General features: G+C 30.6%; 2 protein-coding genes across 2 annotated transcripts; both read left to right on the top strand.

Moving 5' to 3' along the window:
* The first annotated feature begins 2,264 nt into the window (after window positions 1-2,264).
* LOC124934144 (40S ribosomal protein S5-like) lies at window positions 2,265-3,805 on the top strand. Its single transcript, XM_047474624.1, has 5 exons — window positions 2,265-2,374; window positions 2,464-2,555; window positions 2,784-3,052; window positions 3,229-3,432; window positions 3,537-3,805. Exons 1-5 carry the CDS (start codon window positions 2,371-2,373, stop codon window positions 3,589-3,591), a joined length of 624 nt encoding a protein of 207 aa, XP_047330580.1. The 5' UTR covers window positions 2,265-2,370; the 3' UTR covers window positions 3,592-3,805.
* A 3,046-nt stretch (window positions 3,806-6,851) lies between these two features.
* Window positions 6,852-7,656, top strand: LOC124935907. Its single transcript, XM_047476341.1, has one exon. It carries the CDS (start codon window positions 6,879-6,881, stop codon window positions 7,593-7,595), a length of 717 nt encoding a protein of 238 aa, XP_047332297.1. The 5' UTR covers window positions 6,852-6,878; the 3' UTR covers window positions 7,596-7,656.
* The last annotated feature ends 9,907 nt before the right edge of the window (window positions 7,657-17,563 follow it).

Genomic DNA, 17,563 nt, shown 5'->3' on the forward strand with positions numbered 1-17,563 from the left:
TGATCAATTATTTGATTTCTTAATTTAAAAATCAATCCTAAGATGATTTAAGAGCTTTCTATCAAAGTTAGAATTAATCCATCTAAATCTAAAAACACCAAAATTTAATTTTAATTTTTTTTAAATAGAGTTTTTTTTTATCTTCATTCATGACATGTAAATTGTGATTCTAAAAGTTCATAAACCAATCTCCATCAATTTGAAGCATGTTTTTATATAAAATCAAAAATATCAAATAAAGCTTGAAATTTCAATTCTTGAATTCATTAAATGGTACCGATTTGATGGTTAAACTAGATTATAACAAATACTAGCAAGCTTCTTAAAATCATATTCTAGCCATTAATAACTTGAAACTAGAAATCTCATTTTTAGCTAAGAAATTTCAATATGAAATTCAGGCTTTTATTGATCATTGAATGATGATCCTGAATTATCATGTTCTAAATAATTTTGTGATGCTTCTAATTTTGAGTTTGATGACTCTAAACGAAATTAAAAAGAAAAAAAAGCTCACCTATTGTCCTAACGAAGAAGACCAAACGATTAAGAATTCAACCCAACTTGGTTTTCGATCGAGAATACCAACCAAATATCTTTCATGAACTAGAAAATTTCACTCGACCAAGGAATCACCTTCACGTTGACTAGGCGCCTACATCACAACTAAACCCACACGTCCAACCCGTGGCAACGGACCTATTTGTTTTCAGCATTCAAATTTTAAATGTTTTTTAATATATAAAGTCCTAAACTATTTTTTAAAAATTCAAAAATAAAATAAAAAATGATTTAAAAATAATTTTAGAATATCTGCCTATAAAATATTTTATTAAAGGCTTGTAAAGTACTTTTTTTTCATAAGTATAAATGTTTATTTAATATTTTAAAATTTAAAATATTGAATTCAAACATATATATATATATATATATATATATATATATAAATTATGAATAAAAATGTAAGGATCAAATTGTCTAAAAGTGTTATAAAGTAATCCTACTTTTAACGAGTATAAAAAGATTGCGTTTAGAACATTTTTTTTGAGCATCACAAAAATTAAACCTAACCAGAATATAAAACTATGTTGGTACAACTAATGTTCATAAATTTTTCATAAACAACCTTTTAAATAAGAATTGACTATAAATTTGATTTTTTAAATTATTTTTATTTATAGTAGCTTTAACTATTTTTTACATATTATTATTCATTATTTATTTATTTATTTTATTCTTTCAATTTTTTATTTAATTATATTTTTTTATCATCACATATTAATTATAAAGAATTAAAAACATTACATTTCTTATGAATTTATTATCAATATTCTTATTTTAGTTGTATGATATAATATATTTATAAAAACTAAAAATAAGTATGAATTATATTAAAATATACCTTTAATATTATTTTTATTCATACATAAAATTTATATGTATAATAATAATTTAAAGAAATTTAATATATATTATACTATTTTTTTTTATAAATGATTAATTTTCCATATTAATTTGTATATTTAAATATATAAATTAATGAAGAGAATTTTTATATTCAATATTTTTAATTTTTTTATTAGATAAAATATGAAGTAATTTGTAAAGTTTCATACCTCTCTAATCTCTATATATACACGAGTAGAAAGAATATTTATTGTATTATATATATATATATAAATTAATGAAGATAGTTTATATTTTTTAATTATTTTTTATTATGTAAAATATGACCTAATATATAAAGTTTTATAACTCTATCTATATATTAAAAATATTAAAATTTAAATATTTATTTTATTATATATAGATTGTTATACTGTATATATAATTATGAGTAGAAAGAATATATATATATAAAATGATATATTGAGAAATAAATTAAATAATATAATAGTTTTTGAATTATTTTTATAATTATGGTAAAGTATATTTTTTTATTATATAAATTTTATATATCAATAAATATATTTTTAAAATTAACTAGATATAAAATCCTTAATTATTTATATATATATAATAATATATAATTAATATTTTTTTTTGGTTTGGAGATAAATATAGAAATTTAAAAATCTTTCATCATTTCAAACTCATTAAATTTAAAATAATCTTAAAATTTTGTAATTTTATTATATAATAATAAAATTTTATAATTATAATTTTTTTTTTATTGTTTGGGCCATATCGATTTAGCCCAGCAAACTAGGCCCATAAATAAAACCCCCCGTCCATAACCTGGCTAGGGTTCTTTATAAGCTTGAAGCATTTCAATAACCTGGTCTTTTATGTGATTTAATAGCGGCGACAGTCTCCTTCTCCTTCTTCAGATTCTCTCCTAGGGTTTAGCTTCCTCTGAAGAAATCAATCATGGGTATGTTCATCATCTTCTAAATCAAGTTTCTTTCATTGTTTTGATTCCTTTTTCTATCGTCTGTTTTTCATTGTGTTCTGTTTTTACAGCTACTGAAACCGTCGTTGTCCCAGAGGCTCAGCCTACCCAACAGAGTTCCGAGGTCAAGCTTTTCAACAAATGGAGCTTCGACGGTGTCACAGTATGTTCTTTCTTTCGAATTTCTTATATTTTCTATGAATTTAACTGCAATGAGATTGATTTCTCGTTTAGAATACTAGATTTGGACTTGCCTCTATATTTGTTCTCCGATCAATAGAAGTTTATGATTTGATTATAGATCTGTTTCTGCTGATGCTATTGTTGACGATTTGTTCATATTTAAGAGTTGGGTTTTGAAGAAACTGATTGGATTTGTGAATAAATCCAGGTGGGAGACATTGCATTGGAAGATTACATTGCTGTTGGAACAGCCAAGGCTACATATGTTCCTCACACAGCTGGAAGGTATTCTGCCAAGCGTTTTAGGAAGGCTCAGTGCCCCATTATTGAGAGGCTGACCAATTCTCTCATGATGCACGGCCGTAACAATGGAAAAAAGCTTATGGCTGTTCGCATTATTAAGCACTCCATGGAAATTATTCATCTGCTAACTGACCTTAACCCAATTCAAGTCATTGTAGATGCTGTCATCAACAGGTAATAGTTTCATACTTTATCAACTTAAGACCTTCATCTTCATTTTATGTTGCTTTATTTGCTATGCAAATGGTGTTTATATTGTATGATCCAACTTATTTGATCAATTCTCAAATAACCCACCATCATGATGTTCTTTGTTTGTCTTATGAATCTTGTATCTTGAATGATGACAGTGGACCAAGGGAAGATGCTACTAGAATTGGATCTGCTGGTGTTGTTAGGAGACAAGCTGTTGATATTTCTCCATTAAGGCGTGTGAACCAAGCTATTTATCTTTTGACAACTGGTGCACGTGAAAGTGCATTCAGGAACATCAAGACTATTGCTGAGTGTCTTGCCGATGAACTTATCAATGCTGCCAAGGGTTCATCCAACAGGTAAGAAAAATTCATTGGTTTGAACATACATAATATCATGTTCTTGATTCTTCATGTCATTCTTAAATTGAAGTAATAATGCATTTTTCTTTTTGGGTTTTCAGTTATGCTATCAAGAAGAAAGATGAGATTGAAAGAGTTGCCAAGGCTAATCGTTGATCATTTCTTGTTTGTGGTCAGAGGAGTTTTGAAGAGACAGACATTAATTTTATTATGGTTTTATGTTTAGACTTTGTTTTGAGAACTTGAGTATTCTGATGATCTCTTTCTTGTTATTTTGTGTTGGGTTTTCTTCTATGCTACATGACTTTGGTTTTCTGGAAATGTTTTTAGCTTTTGAAGTATTTATCCAAGATTCATATTTGAGTTTTTATAGATGCTGTTTAAATTCTCTCTTTTCATTTGTTAAGCTTATAATTAGTTTTAAGGACTACTACTCTTATCAGCCTTCTTCACCTTCCTATGTTCCTAATTAAGGGGCACATCAGAATTTATAAGGGCTCAATGTCCCAAAAAATTTTCTAAACTTTTATTTGCTTCTTATTTAAGATTTTTATATCAATTTGTTAATTGATAACACTAATTTGTGTAGTTTTTTCTTCCACTAAAAACATAAGTTGTTTTCGGGTTGTGAATAATTGTTATCACCAAATTGTAGTTAATATAAATACCTAGAATATTGATTCTAGTTATTAATCAAGAAAGTAGAATTTTTAGACATTGTTTTTTTATTAAAAATATATTAGGTATATATTATTTTTTATTAAAAATATATTAGTTAAATATTTTATACATTTGTTATTGAAAAATATATATATATATATATTTAAATATAAAATTAACTAAAGAATAATACTGTTAAATAATTATATTTACATTATTAATTTATTTGAATAAATAATAAATATATTTAATTTATATATTTTTTTGTTTTTTTTAATGCTAAATAGTATAAATTTGTAAAATCAATTTTTTTCCTCCATAAATTAATAAAATATTTTATAGTAAATTTAAAAATTCCCTTGAAAGTGAAATTTATATTTTAAAAGCTATTTTTAAAAACTTTTTATAATAATAAAGATTCTGCACATCTGAACCATTCAAACTTTGACCTGATTTTTGGAAGTTAATTTGAGCAATAAATTGTTTTTGTTTGATGTTGGTTTATGATATATATACAAGAAACTGATTAGTAGTTAAAGTGGACAAAAAAAAATTGGTATTTAAAAAATTAAAGGTTATAAATTAGATTTTAAAATTAAAAAAATTTAGTTGGAATGAAAATGGTGCTTTTCTAAATTTAAATGACTATATATTATTTGATAGACATGTTATCCTTTACCATCTACAAACATTTATTTATCATCCACAAAAATAATTGATTAGCAAATGACTATTATTTGATAGACATGTTAAAAAAAACAAGTTATTTTCTCAGATATGATTCCCAACGAGCATTCGAAGAGGTGGTGATAGTAGACGGTTATCAAAAAAATTGAGAAGTGAGTTTAGGAAGAAAGAAGACGATAATATATTCATTCAATTGATATTTTAATTATTCATATATCTAAAGAGCTCGTTTTTGTTTTCCTTTTCTTCTTCTCGTTGTCGCGAATCTTAAACAATCGGTCTCCAAGATTGAATAGTAACGATTCGTTCTCATCATTTATTTAGTTTCTCCAAGTTAGCACTCAGAGATCGTCGCACTTCCTTTCCGAGGATCAGCTGGCTCCAGTCCTACTAATCATTCGTTACTTTTATTTCGCGAGTGTCTGTTACATATAAGCTTCAGATGCAAAGGCGACTGGGACAACAAGGCTCTAAGCGCTAACTTGGATAAATTAAATATAGATTTATTCAATGTTGGTTACAAATCGTTCAAGATTTGCTACAGTCAAAAAGACTTACAAGATTTTGCTGGATAGTTAGTTAGATGATTATCTGGAGACAAATAGAAAATAAAAGAGATAGATAACTGCAAGATTGAAGAATGAAAAAAGTATTATGGATTTGAATCGAAAATAGCCTAGTCACTAAAGAAGATTCTCAAGCTTAAGGACAACGCTATATATTTGTTTGATATTCAGTTAGGAAATGGTCGGGGAATCTTGTTTTGGTATGACCCATGGTTTGAAAATCTGCCTATCGTTCTTAAGGCATAATTTGGTGGGATGCGTATTTGAAGGGACTGTCTTAATTCATCGGTTCGTGACATTTGGGATTGAGATTATAATACTCTTCTGAGGCGTATTTCAGAAGGTGTTAGGATTCTTAACTTCATTCAAACAATACACTTTATTAACAATATCGACTCGCAGGTTTGGAAGGTGGAAAAAGACAGGAAGTTCAATTCTAATCTAGTTTGAGAGTCTATTTGTGAGAGGGGGAACGATGTGGGTTGGACTCATGTTGTATGGTCCTCGAAAATCATTCCGAGACAACAATTTGTGTTATGGTTGTAGTTTAGGAAGAGACTTTCAACTAGGGATCGACTTATGCGGTTTATGGATATCCCGAATTCTAAATGTCTATTTTGTGATGACAATAAAGAGACGATGAATCATTTATTTGGTAACTACCCGTTTACACTCGAGTCATGAAGACAGTTTACAAAAGCTATGAAATTAGTTTTTTCCCCTCGAATTGGATTGATATCAAGGAGATAACCATCTTAAAAGCTAAAGGTAATTTTTTTCATTCAAATATGTTTAAATTTTGCTTCTATAATTTACCATATTTATATGGAAATAAATTCAAGAGTATTCACGAGAGTGAGAGATGGTATTACGATGTTTGGAATAGCATAAAGTTTGATTGCAATTTCTTTGTTCGGACTTGGAGACAATTTCCCAAAAATGAGCAAAAATTGGGACATTAACTACTATAAAATCACTCAATTTAACAACTTCAAGGCAAGACCATAAAACTATTATTGTTTGTTTATTTGAAAAATTATAATTCATTTTTTGTTAATCATTTGGTTTGTAATTCCGATTTTTTAAAATTAAAGAAAATATTTGTTTTGCTTTAATTTATGAACTCATGTATAGAATTTTTTTTTTCCTTTTTGAATAAATTGACAGAGGTAATTTGGTAATAATAATAATTTAAAAACAGATTTATTTATTTAATTGATCAAACATGAGTTTTTGGAAAAAAAAAAAAAAAAAAAACAGTTCCTAACCAAGCACTTAAGTCAATATGAATATTATTAATAATCCGAATTTAAAAAAAGTGACACATTTCTAAAATAAAATATATATTAAAATCACATTCAGATAAACATTAGAACAATAAAATATCTTCTTTGTTGTTTTTAATAAACTTGACATCTGTCCATTTAAAACACATAATTCACAGACACCTGTTATTTTTATATTAGCCAACTCGGTTATCTTCAATAAAAGAAAAAACAAAGCCCTCTAAAAAAATCAATTATATCAAAAATGGAAGATAATAATGATGTTCATGAGTGGGAATTCTTACCTGATGAAGGATTTCTCCAAATCCATGATGATCATCATACCGTAAACAAGATCTTCTCCAGTAGATACTCTCCCTATAATAATCATCTCTTCGTCACTAATTACTTCGTCTTCCCCTCTGTTAGATCATCTCTAAATCTTCCCGATCCAAAACAGATCCATCTCCAGTCTCCTTCCGATCAAATTTCCCTACTAGAACTCGAATTGGAACAGCCGGATGATGATGATGATGATGAAGAAATAGTTTCTGATCATGTTTCCTTCAAGAAATTAATAGCCAAGGAAAGTGAATTCGCTGACATGAAATTAGATTCGCCAAAGATGATGAGGACGGTGTTGCCTCAAATCGATTTGGGAGCTTTGATCCAGTATGAATTAGATGAAGCTAGTAGCGAAATCCATACTAACAAAGATGATGATCATCATCCGAAGAACAGCAACAATTGGAGACGGAACTTAACTGGAATTGGAGCAATTTGTTCATTTGGAGTTGTAGCTGCAGCGGCAACTTTCTGCTTCATAATCCTTGGGATCAAACGGAAGAACAATAGAGGAGGAGGATATTCAAAGCTTCAGTTTAAGATCTTCTCAGATGATAACAAGGAACATCATAAGAATTCAATCTCAATGCCTGTTTCAGTCACTAGAGCTCATATATCATTCAATCTTGAATGTTGATCATCTGTAATATATTTCTATTTCATATTGTAGAATCAATACAAACAATATATTTATAATACACAAGCAAAATAAGTTATCTATCCAAGATCATAGAACATAACATAGTAAGCTAATCAAACTAAAGAACACGAAGCTTAATGCATTTGACCTAATATCAAAAGTAACTACAAATAACACAACAGAGATAACATATAAATGCATATCAACAGAGAATGAAATGATCGTGTCTATATATATACACACACAGATGACAGAGATAGCAGAGTATAGATTGTAAAATTAGGTTTTCTTAACATTACATGTATGTCTGCTTCTGCTTGCGGCAGCCGCGAAGAATCAATCTCGATGTAGATTATCGAGATCGGATTCCGGATCAGAAGATGATGAATCTGATGATGAAGACAGATACGGTTCGGGAGGAGAGAAGCAAAGGTAGGTCCATAAAGTGAGGGCAAATCGACTGAATTGCTGAATAGGAAGACAGAAGATGAGATTAAGGACTTGTTCGCTGCTTAATCTTTCAGGATTACATGCTATGTATTGACATAGATCTGCTGAAATGTTCGCTACCGCCACCGCTACATTGACGTTCAACACCATTGTTGTCTTCCTCCCTCTCTCTCTATCTTGATCTGGTAAAAGGGTATGAAAATTTCAGTATAACTATTTCGCGTATTTCTTAATTCAGTCTCTTTTATAATTGTAGTTTGATTATTTATTTGAAAACTTTATTTATTTAAGCCATTGATAATGAATTATGTACGAATTATACCCGAAAGTATTGTGATCCATCTAAAATATAGATAATAAACACTTGGAGGTCTAAAATGATATATATAGAGGGAAATTTGACGAAATGATCCTCATTCTAATTTAGGGATGACAATGGGGCGGTTCAGGGCGGGGAATGCAATTACCATCTCCGCCCCGTTTTAATTTCGGGGATTTTTTTAATATCATCCCCGCCCCGTTTGGTTTTTTTCGGTTTCGGGGAATCCCACAGGGCACCGTTAATAATTTCTTTAAAAAAAAAATAAATATTATATAATAAAATTATATAAACCAATCTTTTAATATAATATATATTGTAATATATTAAAATTTTATATTATTATAAGGAAATAATTTTAATACTCTTATAAAATATAGTAAATAAATAAATATATTGATGATTTAATATATTTAATTATATTTATGGTATAGGGGCAGAATCAGGGTGAAATCGGGGCGCGGACACAAATACCATTCCCGCCCTATCCTCGTTCGGTTTCGGGGAAAAACCGTCCCAAACGGGGCAATTTGGTTCGGTTTTCACGAGGCGGTTTTAAATTGCCATCCCTACTCTAATTGCCTCTGTGGTCACTCGATAATTAAAATTGATCTGGTGACCACTTTATTTTTTTTAGACGAAATTACCCTTTTCGCGTCACGCGAAGGGATTTCGCGTTTCGCAAAATGGATTAGGGTTTATATAAATACTCAAATTTTTTTCATTTCGTTCATTTTCTTTCTCTCTCTGCTCTTGTTCGACGGCGGCGGCGAAGGCTACGGTGACGACGACGACGACTACGGCTAAGGCGACGTCGACGGCGGTGGAAAACATTAAAGATAAGAAAACCCTAACCTTGAATCGATGTTCATACAAATTTATGTTTTTATTTCCATGATCTTCATTTCAAACCCTAACTCTAAATCGATTTATGTTCATGTTTCAAGTATCTTCATTTGAAAACCATAAATCAATTTATGTTCTTATTTCTATTATCTTCATTTCAAACGATTTATGTTGTTCTTAATCAAACCCTAACCTAAATCAATTTAATCTGTTCTTATTGTTCATAGAGGTTCATATTTTGTTCATCTTATTGTTCATATTGGTTTCACTATTCGTTTTTCATATGTCGATGATGATATTTGCAGATAATCTCGTCGATGATCATATGAGTTCCGTTTCAGGGAAGATTCATTTTTCGCGTTACGCGAAGGCAAATCGCGTTACGCGAAGGCCCACCGCATTAAGCGAAGCGGCACGGTCGGCACGCGAAGCGGCACTGTCGGCACGTGAAACGGCAAGGTCGACACGCGAATGCACATAGCGTTACGCGAAGCGGAACAAAGTTGTACTTAGATTTGTGTAAAATATCAAATTAGAATCCTATTATTTTTCAGCTGAATGAAGAATGGTTTTCTTTGTTTTGTTTGATTAAAAAATCTGTCATCTGCTCATATTCAGTTCTATTTGTCTTTCTTACCTTATCTTAACATTGTTAAGAATTTATTTTATCTTGAAAGAATAAACCAAAAAGTAAATAAAGATAATTAACGTTGAAATTGATTTTATTTTAAAACCATAACTAAAAAAATACAACAAAAAATTCAATATTACAATAATAATCAGCAACAAAATTGAATCTTCTTTGAAAATTTAACCAAATAAATACAAATTTGTCATAATTTAAACAGAACAGAATGTCATGAAATTATTATTACAAGTTACAAATAAGAAATTATGTCAAGAGTTACATGAATAGAAAGTCAGGAGTTACACGATCAAGAAGTTATGAGTTGAAGTCTTCTCACCATTTTCAAAAGAACAAAAATGTCATGAATTGAAAAGGAAAACATTCAAACCCCACTATGTCAAATCCAAAATGATACATCTCTGCTTCGAATGTGGTTTGGTTCACAACTACTATAAATTTTAAAACATTACAAACGCAAATAGAAAGAATAAAAAAAGCTTGCCGATCCTAAACCCACTAAGCCCGGTTAATGTGACAAGAATCGTTAGGGCTGGATAGCATAACAGGAGACAGACAATCATTCCTCTTATGAATAATTTTTTATTTCTTTCACTTGTTTTACTCCATGTGTTTATCAATAATCGCCCTTCCATGAAGAAACCTTCAAATTGTCATCATCATCCCAAAGAGGGGAATTTTTCTTTTTACCTGATGATGCAATAACAAACATGAAAGAGACCCATTAGATCATCTTTTTATACATTCTTAATTCAGCTGAAAAATAATAGGAATCAAATTTGATGTTTTACACAAATGTAAGTACAACTCCGTACCGCTTCGCGTAACGCGATGTGTCATCGCGTGCCGACCGTGCCGCTTTGCATGCCGACTGTGCCGCTTCACGTGCCGACCGTGCCACTCCGCATAATGCGATGTGCCTTCCCGTAACACGAAAAATGAATCTTCCCTGAAACGGAACCCATATGATCATCGACGAGATTATCTGCAAATATCATCATCGACATATGAACAACAAATAGTAAACCAATATGAACAATAAGATGAACAAGATATGAACCAATATGAACAATAAAAACAGGTTAAATCGATTTAGGGTTAGGGTTATGGTTTTGAAATGAAAATAATGGAAATAAGAACATAAATTAATTTAGGGTTTTAAAAATGAAGAAAATAGAAATATGAACATAAATCAATTTAGGGTTAGGGTTAGAGTTTGAAATGAAGATCATGGAAATAAGAACATAAATCTATATGATGAACATAAATCGATTTAGGGTTAGAGTTTTCTTATCATCGATCTGTATTGTGTTCCTTCGCCGCCGCAGCTGCAGTCGCCGTCAAAGAGAGAACAAGAGTAGAGAGAGAAGAGAGAAAGAAAATGAAGGAAATGAAAAAATTGGAGTATTTATATAAAGAACATTCCACGTCCGCGAAGGCCCTTCGCATTACGCTAGGGGGTATTTTCGTCTAAAAAAAATAAAGTGACCACCAGAACAATATAAATTAGTGGGTAACCATGGATGCAAGTACATCAATCTTTAAGGTCATTTCCTCAAATTTCCCTATATAGAGAATGCTATTAAAAATATAATAAAAAGAGATTTTAAATTTTCATTTAATTAGAGAATGAAACCTTATAAATATTTAAATATTATCTCATATACAAATGATATAATTTATTTTGTACAATTCTAGAAACTTTATTTATTTAAGCTCTTAACAATTAAAGAAGTATGTGACAATTATATTCAAAAGTTTAGTAATCTATCTAATTAAAATGTAGATAATAATGTTTTTTTGGGTTGAATTTTGTAATTATATTCAAAAGTTTAGTAATCTATCTAATTAAAATGTAGATAATAATGTTTTTTTGGGTTGAATTTTGTATTTTATTTATTTTATTAAGGTAAAAAAACGCGTTATTTAATATCCATGATTTTTATTTTTTTTAATATTATTTTTACTTTTATTTAAAGTGTTAAAATTAGTGACGATCCAAGGAATAGAATTGAGTTTGAATTTTTTTGGAAAATGATGTATGAAAGGGATTGATCAACAGAACTTTTTGTTTATTTTTTAGAATTAAAATAGTAAATAATAAATTAAATTAAAAAATAAATAATTACGGTGTTATATTACATTTTTAACATAAAAAATAAAATAAAAGAATCGTGTGCTTGAGCACATCTAACTCTAAGACCATCTTTAATCCATAAACTTATTTTCAAACCTAAAATGCAGTAAACATCACATCAAACAGTAATTCATTTCCAACCCAAAAAATCCATTTCAAAACTCAAAAGAATATTCTTAAAATATTATTTTTTACACTAATTTTTAACCTTATTAATATTATCTATATATTTATCAACTTTATATATTTAATCATAATATTTTCTTATTAATTTAATAAAATTAATTATATATCAATAATTAAATAATACATTTAAATAAACAAACCTAATATATTAAAACAAACATTATTAATAAAAAATAATAAATTTATATGTTTATTCCTAACGGACAAATATAAATAAATTAGATAAAATTTCAAATATAATAAAATTTAATGATTTAATTATACATTTAAAATATTATAATTTTTTATATTAAAAGTAAAAAAAATAAGTTGAAGGATGAATTTTCATTATAAATATATAAGGTTATATAAAAAAAATAATAATAAAATAGATTAAGGGTCATTTTAAAAAAATGATTAAAATGAGGAATGAATAGTGTCAACGCAAATATGCATTGGTCCGAAGAAAGACAGAGAGTGATCCAATCGCATTTTGCGTTTACGAATGGCATGGAGGAAAAAAGGTTCGGTTGGAGGAAAAAATGGCACGCATAATAAAATTTGCGTGTTCGTTGGAGATACCCTAACTTAGATCCGTCACTAGTTATAATGATAATAAATTCATGACAATTTTCTTTTAAGAATTACCTTTTCAACTTGTGAATTTTTAAAGTTGAATTTTAGTTTAAACAATTTTAATAATTTTAAAATATATCTAAATAATTTATTTTAAATATATTATCTTAATGTGAATAAATAATTTAGATGATAAAATTAAAAAAAATATATTTTCAACTTCTCCCAACTCTAAAGACACATTTTTATATAAAATGTATAGTTTACACAACTAACACATAAAATAGTCAATAAAACATAATTCAACTTCATCTACAATTTTTTTTAGATGCATAGATATCCTTGAATCACCAACCAATCTAAATGAGTGTTGTTCAAAGTTGAAGGAAATTGAGATATTATTACTTTCCAATATTTATTAATTATTATATGGTAGATTAGTCACTTCCGAGGATCTTCTTGAACAATTTTGTTTTTTTTTTTTAATTTGGACCCCTTTAAAAATATTCATTATATTGGATCTTATATCTTTTTCTTATTTGTTGATCTTCATCTTCTCGTTGTTCCCTACACAGTTTATCAAACTCTTCATAGACAGTCGGGCACGGCCAAAGGAAAATCAATGTACAAGCCTTTCTGAGATATAACTCGGATAGTCCAAACTACATGATAATAACAATAGAAAAAACGTCGTTATTGATAGTTCCCGTCGTTAATGGGAATTAGTGTTACTAAACTCTATATATTTGGTTTGTTTACTTATATTATTATATTCTAGCCCGGCTAAAAGAGTAAATTTTAAATCCTAACTCTGCCCTTATCTCGGTCAAGACTCCATTTTAGGTAAGAGAAAACATTCTAGGTAAGGTTTTTCTCGGATAAACAAACAGTAGATAAATCATATCCTGAGTTAGTAGACAATCAATTGAATGTAATTCTTCTCTCACCAAAATGATAAGCAAGATTTGTGATTTTTTGTTTCTTTGAAATGTTCTCCTTTCTCCTCTACCTATTTCTATTCCTATGTTCTTCTTTTCTCTGCTATCTCCATTCACTTACTCCTTACTGTCAGTGTCTAGCTTGTTTTTTCAACCTAGCTGGAACAAGACAAGAGAGTGATTAGAAGGCATGTTGTTACCATATTTAATATGATTCTGTAATTCATTCATTCTATGATCGATTTTTCAAGGATTGTGATTAATCTCCAGTCTATTGAGACTTATTATGCTTTCTTGAAGCAAAATTACCCACATTGCCTAGAGGAGTGATTGGATGTATTTTAATGCTATTTTTCATAAACCATTGTCCTTCCTTGATATCTTCTGACCTGGTGTGCCAGATGTTGCAAAAATGTTTGATTTCTATTTTTGTTTGATAATGACAACATTCAGATGCTAAGTAGATTATGTTGAATAAATTTAAATTAATAAATTTTTAGTTTTTGATGTTTAATATTCCTAAAGTAATAATAATGATTTATGGGTGGGTGGGATAACCAAAAGATTTGGGTGGAAGACTTATTCAATATTCACAATAATTTACTTTGTCATTTGAAAAGTCAAACATATGAAAAGTCTATTATTTCTTATAAAGACCTATAAGAATTCATTTGAGATGAATAAGAAAAATATATTTTGCCCTCTTGTTACCAACAAATTCGTATCAGAGTTATTATGTGAGGTAAGCGTGAGAAAACCCGTCAGTCTCAAAAGAGAACACCGCGGTGTGCGCTGGCCAAGAGAGAAAAAAAGCGATCGAGAGCTTTGTGAAGGGTGTGTTGAGTGTAAACACTTGAGATAAATGACATGTCTAACCAATGACATCCCGCTACCAAAGTTGAAAAAAGGCATCAACTATGACAACTAGAAGGTACAGATTAAGGACCTTTTCAGCTCCCAAGATAATTGGGATGTGATCGAGATTGGGTATGAGGAACCGAAGAAAACAGATGGGTATTCAAATGCATAGTTGAACGCATTGAAGGTCGTTCGAGCTAAAGATAGAGCGACTCTGTATCTACTATACCGATCTGTCGACGAATCTGGCTTTGAGAAGATAGTTGATGCAAAATCTTCCAAAGTGGCATGGGATACACTCAAAATAGAAAACAAAGGAGACGAATGGGTGAAGCAAGTCCGACTTCAAACCCTAAGGGGCGATCTGGAAAACATGAGGATAAAAGAGTCTGAAAGAGTATCTGAGTTTATTACTCGGGTGGAGACCGTGGTAAACAAACTAAATCAGAATGGTGAGAGTCTTTCATCAAACCGAGTTGTTGAAAAGATTCTGAGGTCATTGACAGATAGTTTCGAAAATATCGTGTGCGCAATAGAGGAATCCAAGGATCTATCAACGCTCACAATTGAAGAGTTTGCTAGGTCCGAGTAGAGAAGGAAAAACAAGAAGGGAGAATCTCTTGAACAAGCTCTCCAGGCGAAAGCGATAATAAAAGAGGAGAAGGTGCTCTATGATCAGAGTACTAGAGGCAGATGCTTAGGTGGTAGAGGAAGAGGAGGATGACGAAGTGAGCAAGTCGACCAACAGAACTGGTATGGTCGAGGTCAAGCTCGGGGTGACCGAACAAACACATACAATAATATTAAGTGTTATAACTGTGGAAAGAATGAGCATGTTGCCAAGGATTGTTACTCGATAAAATGCTACAATTGCGGAAAGTTAGATCATATTTCCAAAGACTGTAGATCCGAGAAGAAAAAGGAGGAACCAACAAACTTCTTTGCTAAGAAAGAATATGAAGGATTGTTGTTGGTGACAAAAATTCCAGAAACCAAGATCAAACTGAGCGGTTCTGATAACTCGTTTTGGTACTTGAATACTAGCGCAAGTAACCACATGTGTGGCGACGAGAGCTTATTCAAAATACTCTCAAAGGTGGAGTCTGGATCTATATCTTTCGACGATGCTTCAAAAGTATCCGTCAAAGGTCGAGGAACGATCAACTATCAACAAAAAATGGGGAATCAGAGAGATCATAGATGTTTACTACGTAATTGATCTTAAAAGCAACATACTGAGCATGGGACAGTTGATGAAGAAAGGATACTCGGCTGGACCAAGAACTACAACTGAAGGATAAACTTGGGAGGCTCATTGCCCAAGTAGAAATGAAGAAAAATTGTATGTACAAACTTGAGCTTAAAATAGTTCAAGATAAATGTATGCAACTTTATCTTGAAGATGAGGTCATGAAGTGGCATTATCGGTTCGGTCATCTTCACTTTGGGAGTTGAACGAGCTGGTGAAAAAGGAGATGGTTCTTAGACTGCCTAACATTATATTCAAAAAGAGGTTATGTGAAGAATGTGTGATCGAGAAGCAAGCGAGAACTTCTTTTCCAAGCAGAGTTCTAAATACAAAGCAAATGAGCAACTCAGACTAATCCATATTGATTTATGTGGGCCAATAACTCCAGAATCATTTAGTGGTAAGATATACTCTCTCTATTTAATTGATGATTTTTCGAAAAAGACTGGGTTTATTTTATGAAGGAGAAGTCAGAAGTGTTTGAAACCTTCAAGAAATTTAAAGTGATGGTGGAGAAAAAAACAAACAAAGTTATCAAAGTAGTCTGATCTGACAGAGGAGGTGAGTTCACTTCTACCGAGTTCAACAAATACTACGAGGAATATAGAATTAAGTGTTTCTTGACTGCTCCATATTCTCCACGTCAAAATGGTGTAGTAGAACGAAAGAATCGAATTATTCTCGATATGGTTCAATCTATGTTGAAAGGAAATAATACGCCAAAACATTTTTAGGCAGAGGCAATGCAGTGCGCAGTCTATGTGCAAAATAAATGTCCACATGCAAAGCTAGGAGAGAAGACGCCTCAAGAGATTTGGAGTGGTATGAAGTCGAGTGTCTTTCATCTCAAGGTGTTCAATAGTGTGGCCTATAGGTAAGTACCAATTCAGCACAGGACAAGGTTAGAAGATCGGAGCAAGAAGTACATATTTATCGGATATGATGAAAAATCTAAGGCATATAAATTGTTTGATCTTGTTAATAAGAAATTGGTGGTGAGTTGAGATATTCACGTGAAAGAATCAATGGCATGGAACTGGAGTAACCCGATTGAGGAAGAAACAAGTTTCAGAGGTTGTTATGCCTCCAATATCAACAACCACCGAACTTTCAGAAGATGAATTTGAGCCTCTACAGCCCAGAATGAGAAGTATGCAGGAGATATATGACACTATAAATTAAGTCCACATTGTATGTCTCCTGGATGACTCAGAAGATTTGAATTTTGAGAAAGTTATACAAGACGAGAAATGGAGATCGGCTATGGATGAAGAAATTTGGGCAATTGAAAGCAACAAAACCTGGGAGCTAACCGACCTATCTGAAGGAGCTCGACCCATTGGAGTAAAATGGGTTTACAAAAAAAGATGAATGTCGAGAGAGAGGTTGAACGTTATAAGGCTCGACTTGTGGTGAAGGGCTATAAATAAAAGGAGAGAATCGATTATGATGAAGTCTTTGCTCCTGTCACGAGAATGGAGTCAATCTGACTTCTGATCTCGTTAGCTACTCAAAACCAATGCTTAATTCTACAGATGAATGTGAAGTCAACCTTTATAAATGGAGTACTGAAGGAGGAGGTGTACGTCGAGCAACCAATCGGGTATATGAAGAGAGGTGATGAGAAGAAGGTGCTAAGATTGAGAAAAGCCCTCCACGGGCTGAAATAGGCTCCTCATGTTTGGAATGAGAGAATTGATGGGTATTTCAAGAAAAAAAAGTACGAGTAATGCCTGTACGAGCATGCCTTGTACACAAAGAAATCAAAAAATGATATGATG

The sequence above is a fragment of the Impatiens glandulifera genome, chromosome 4 (assembly GCF_907164915.1).
Source record: "Impatiens glandulifera chromosome 4, dImpGla2.1, whole genome shotgun sequence".
Classification (NCBI taxonomy): domain Eukaryota; kingdom Viridiplantae; phylum Streptophyta; class Magnoliopsida; order Ericales; family Balsaminaceae; genus Impatiens; species Impatiens glandulifera.

Excerpts from the sequence above, each read along its gene's own strand:
- LOC124934144 (XM_047474624.1), top strand. Across the intron at positions 2,556-2,783 it reads GGAGCTTCGACGGTGTCACA|GTGGGAGACATTGCATTGGA; the intron begins GTATGTTCTTTC and ends GAATAAATCCAG. Across the intron at positions 3,433-3,536 it reads GCCAAGGGTTCATCCAACAG|TTATGCTATCAAGAAGAAAG; the intron begins GTAAGAAAAATT and ends TTGGGTTTTCAG.
- LOC124935907 (XM_047476341.1), top strand. The coding sequence starts at position 6,879 with ATGGAAGATAATAATGATGTTCATGAGTGGGAATTCTTACCTGATGAA.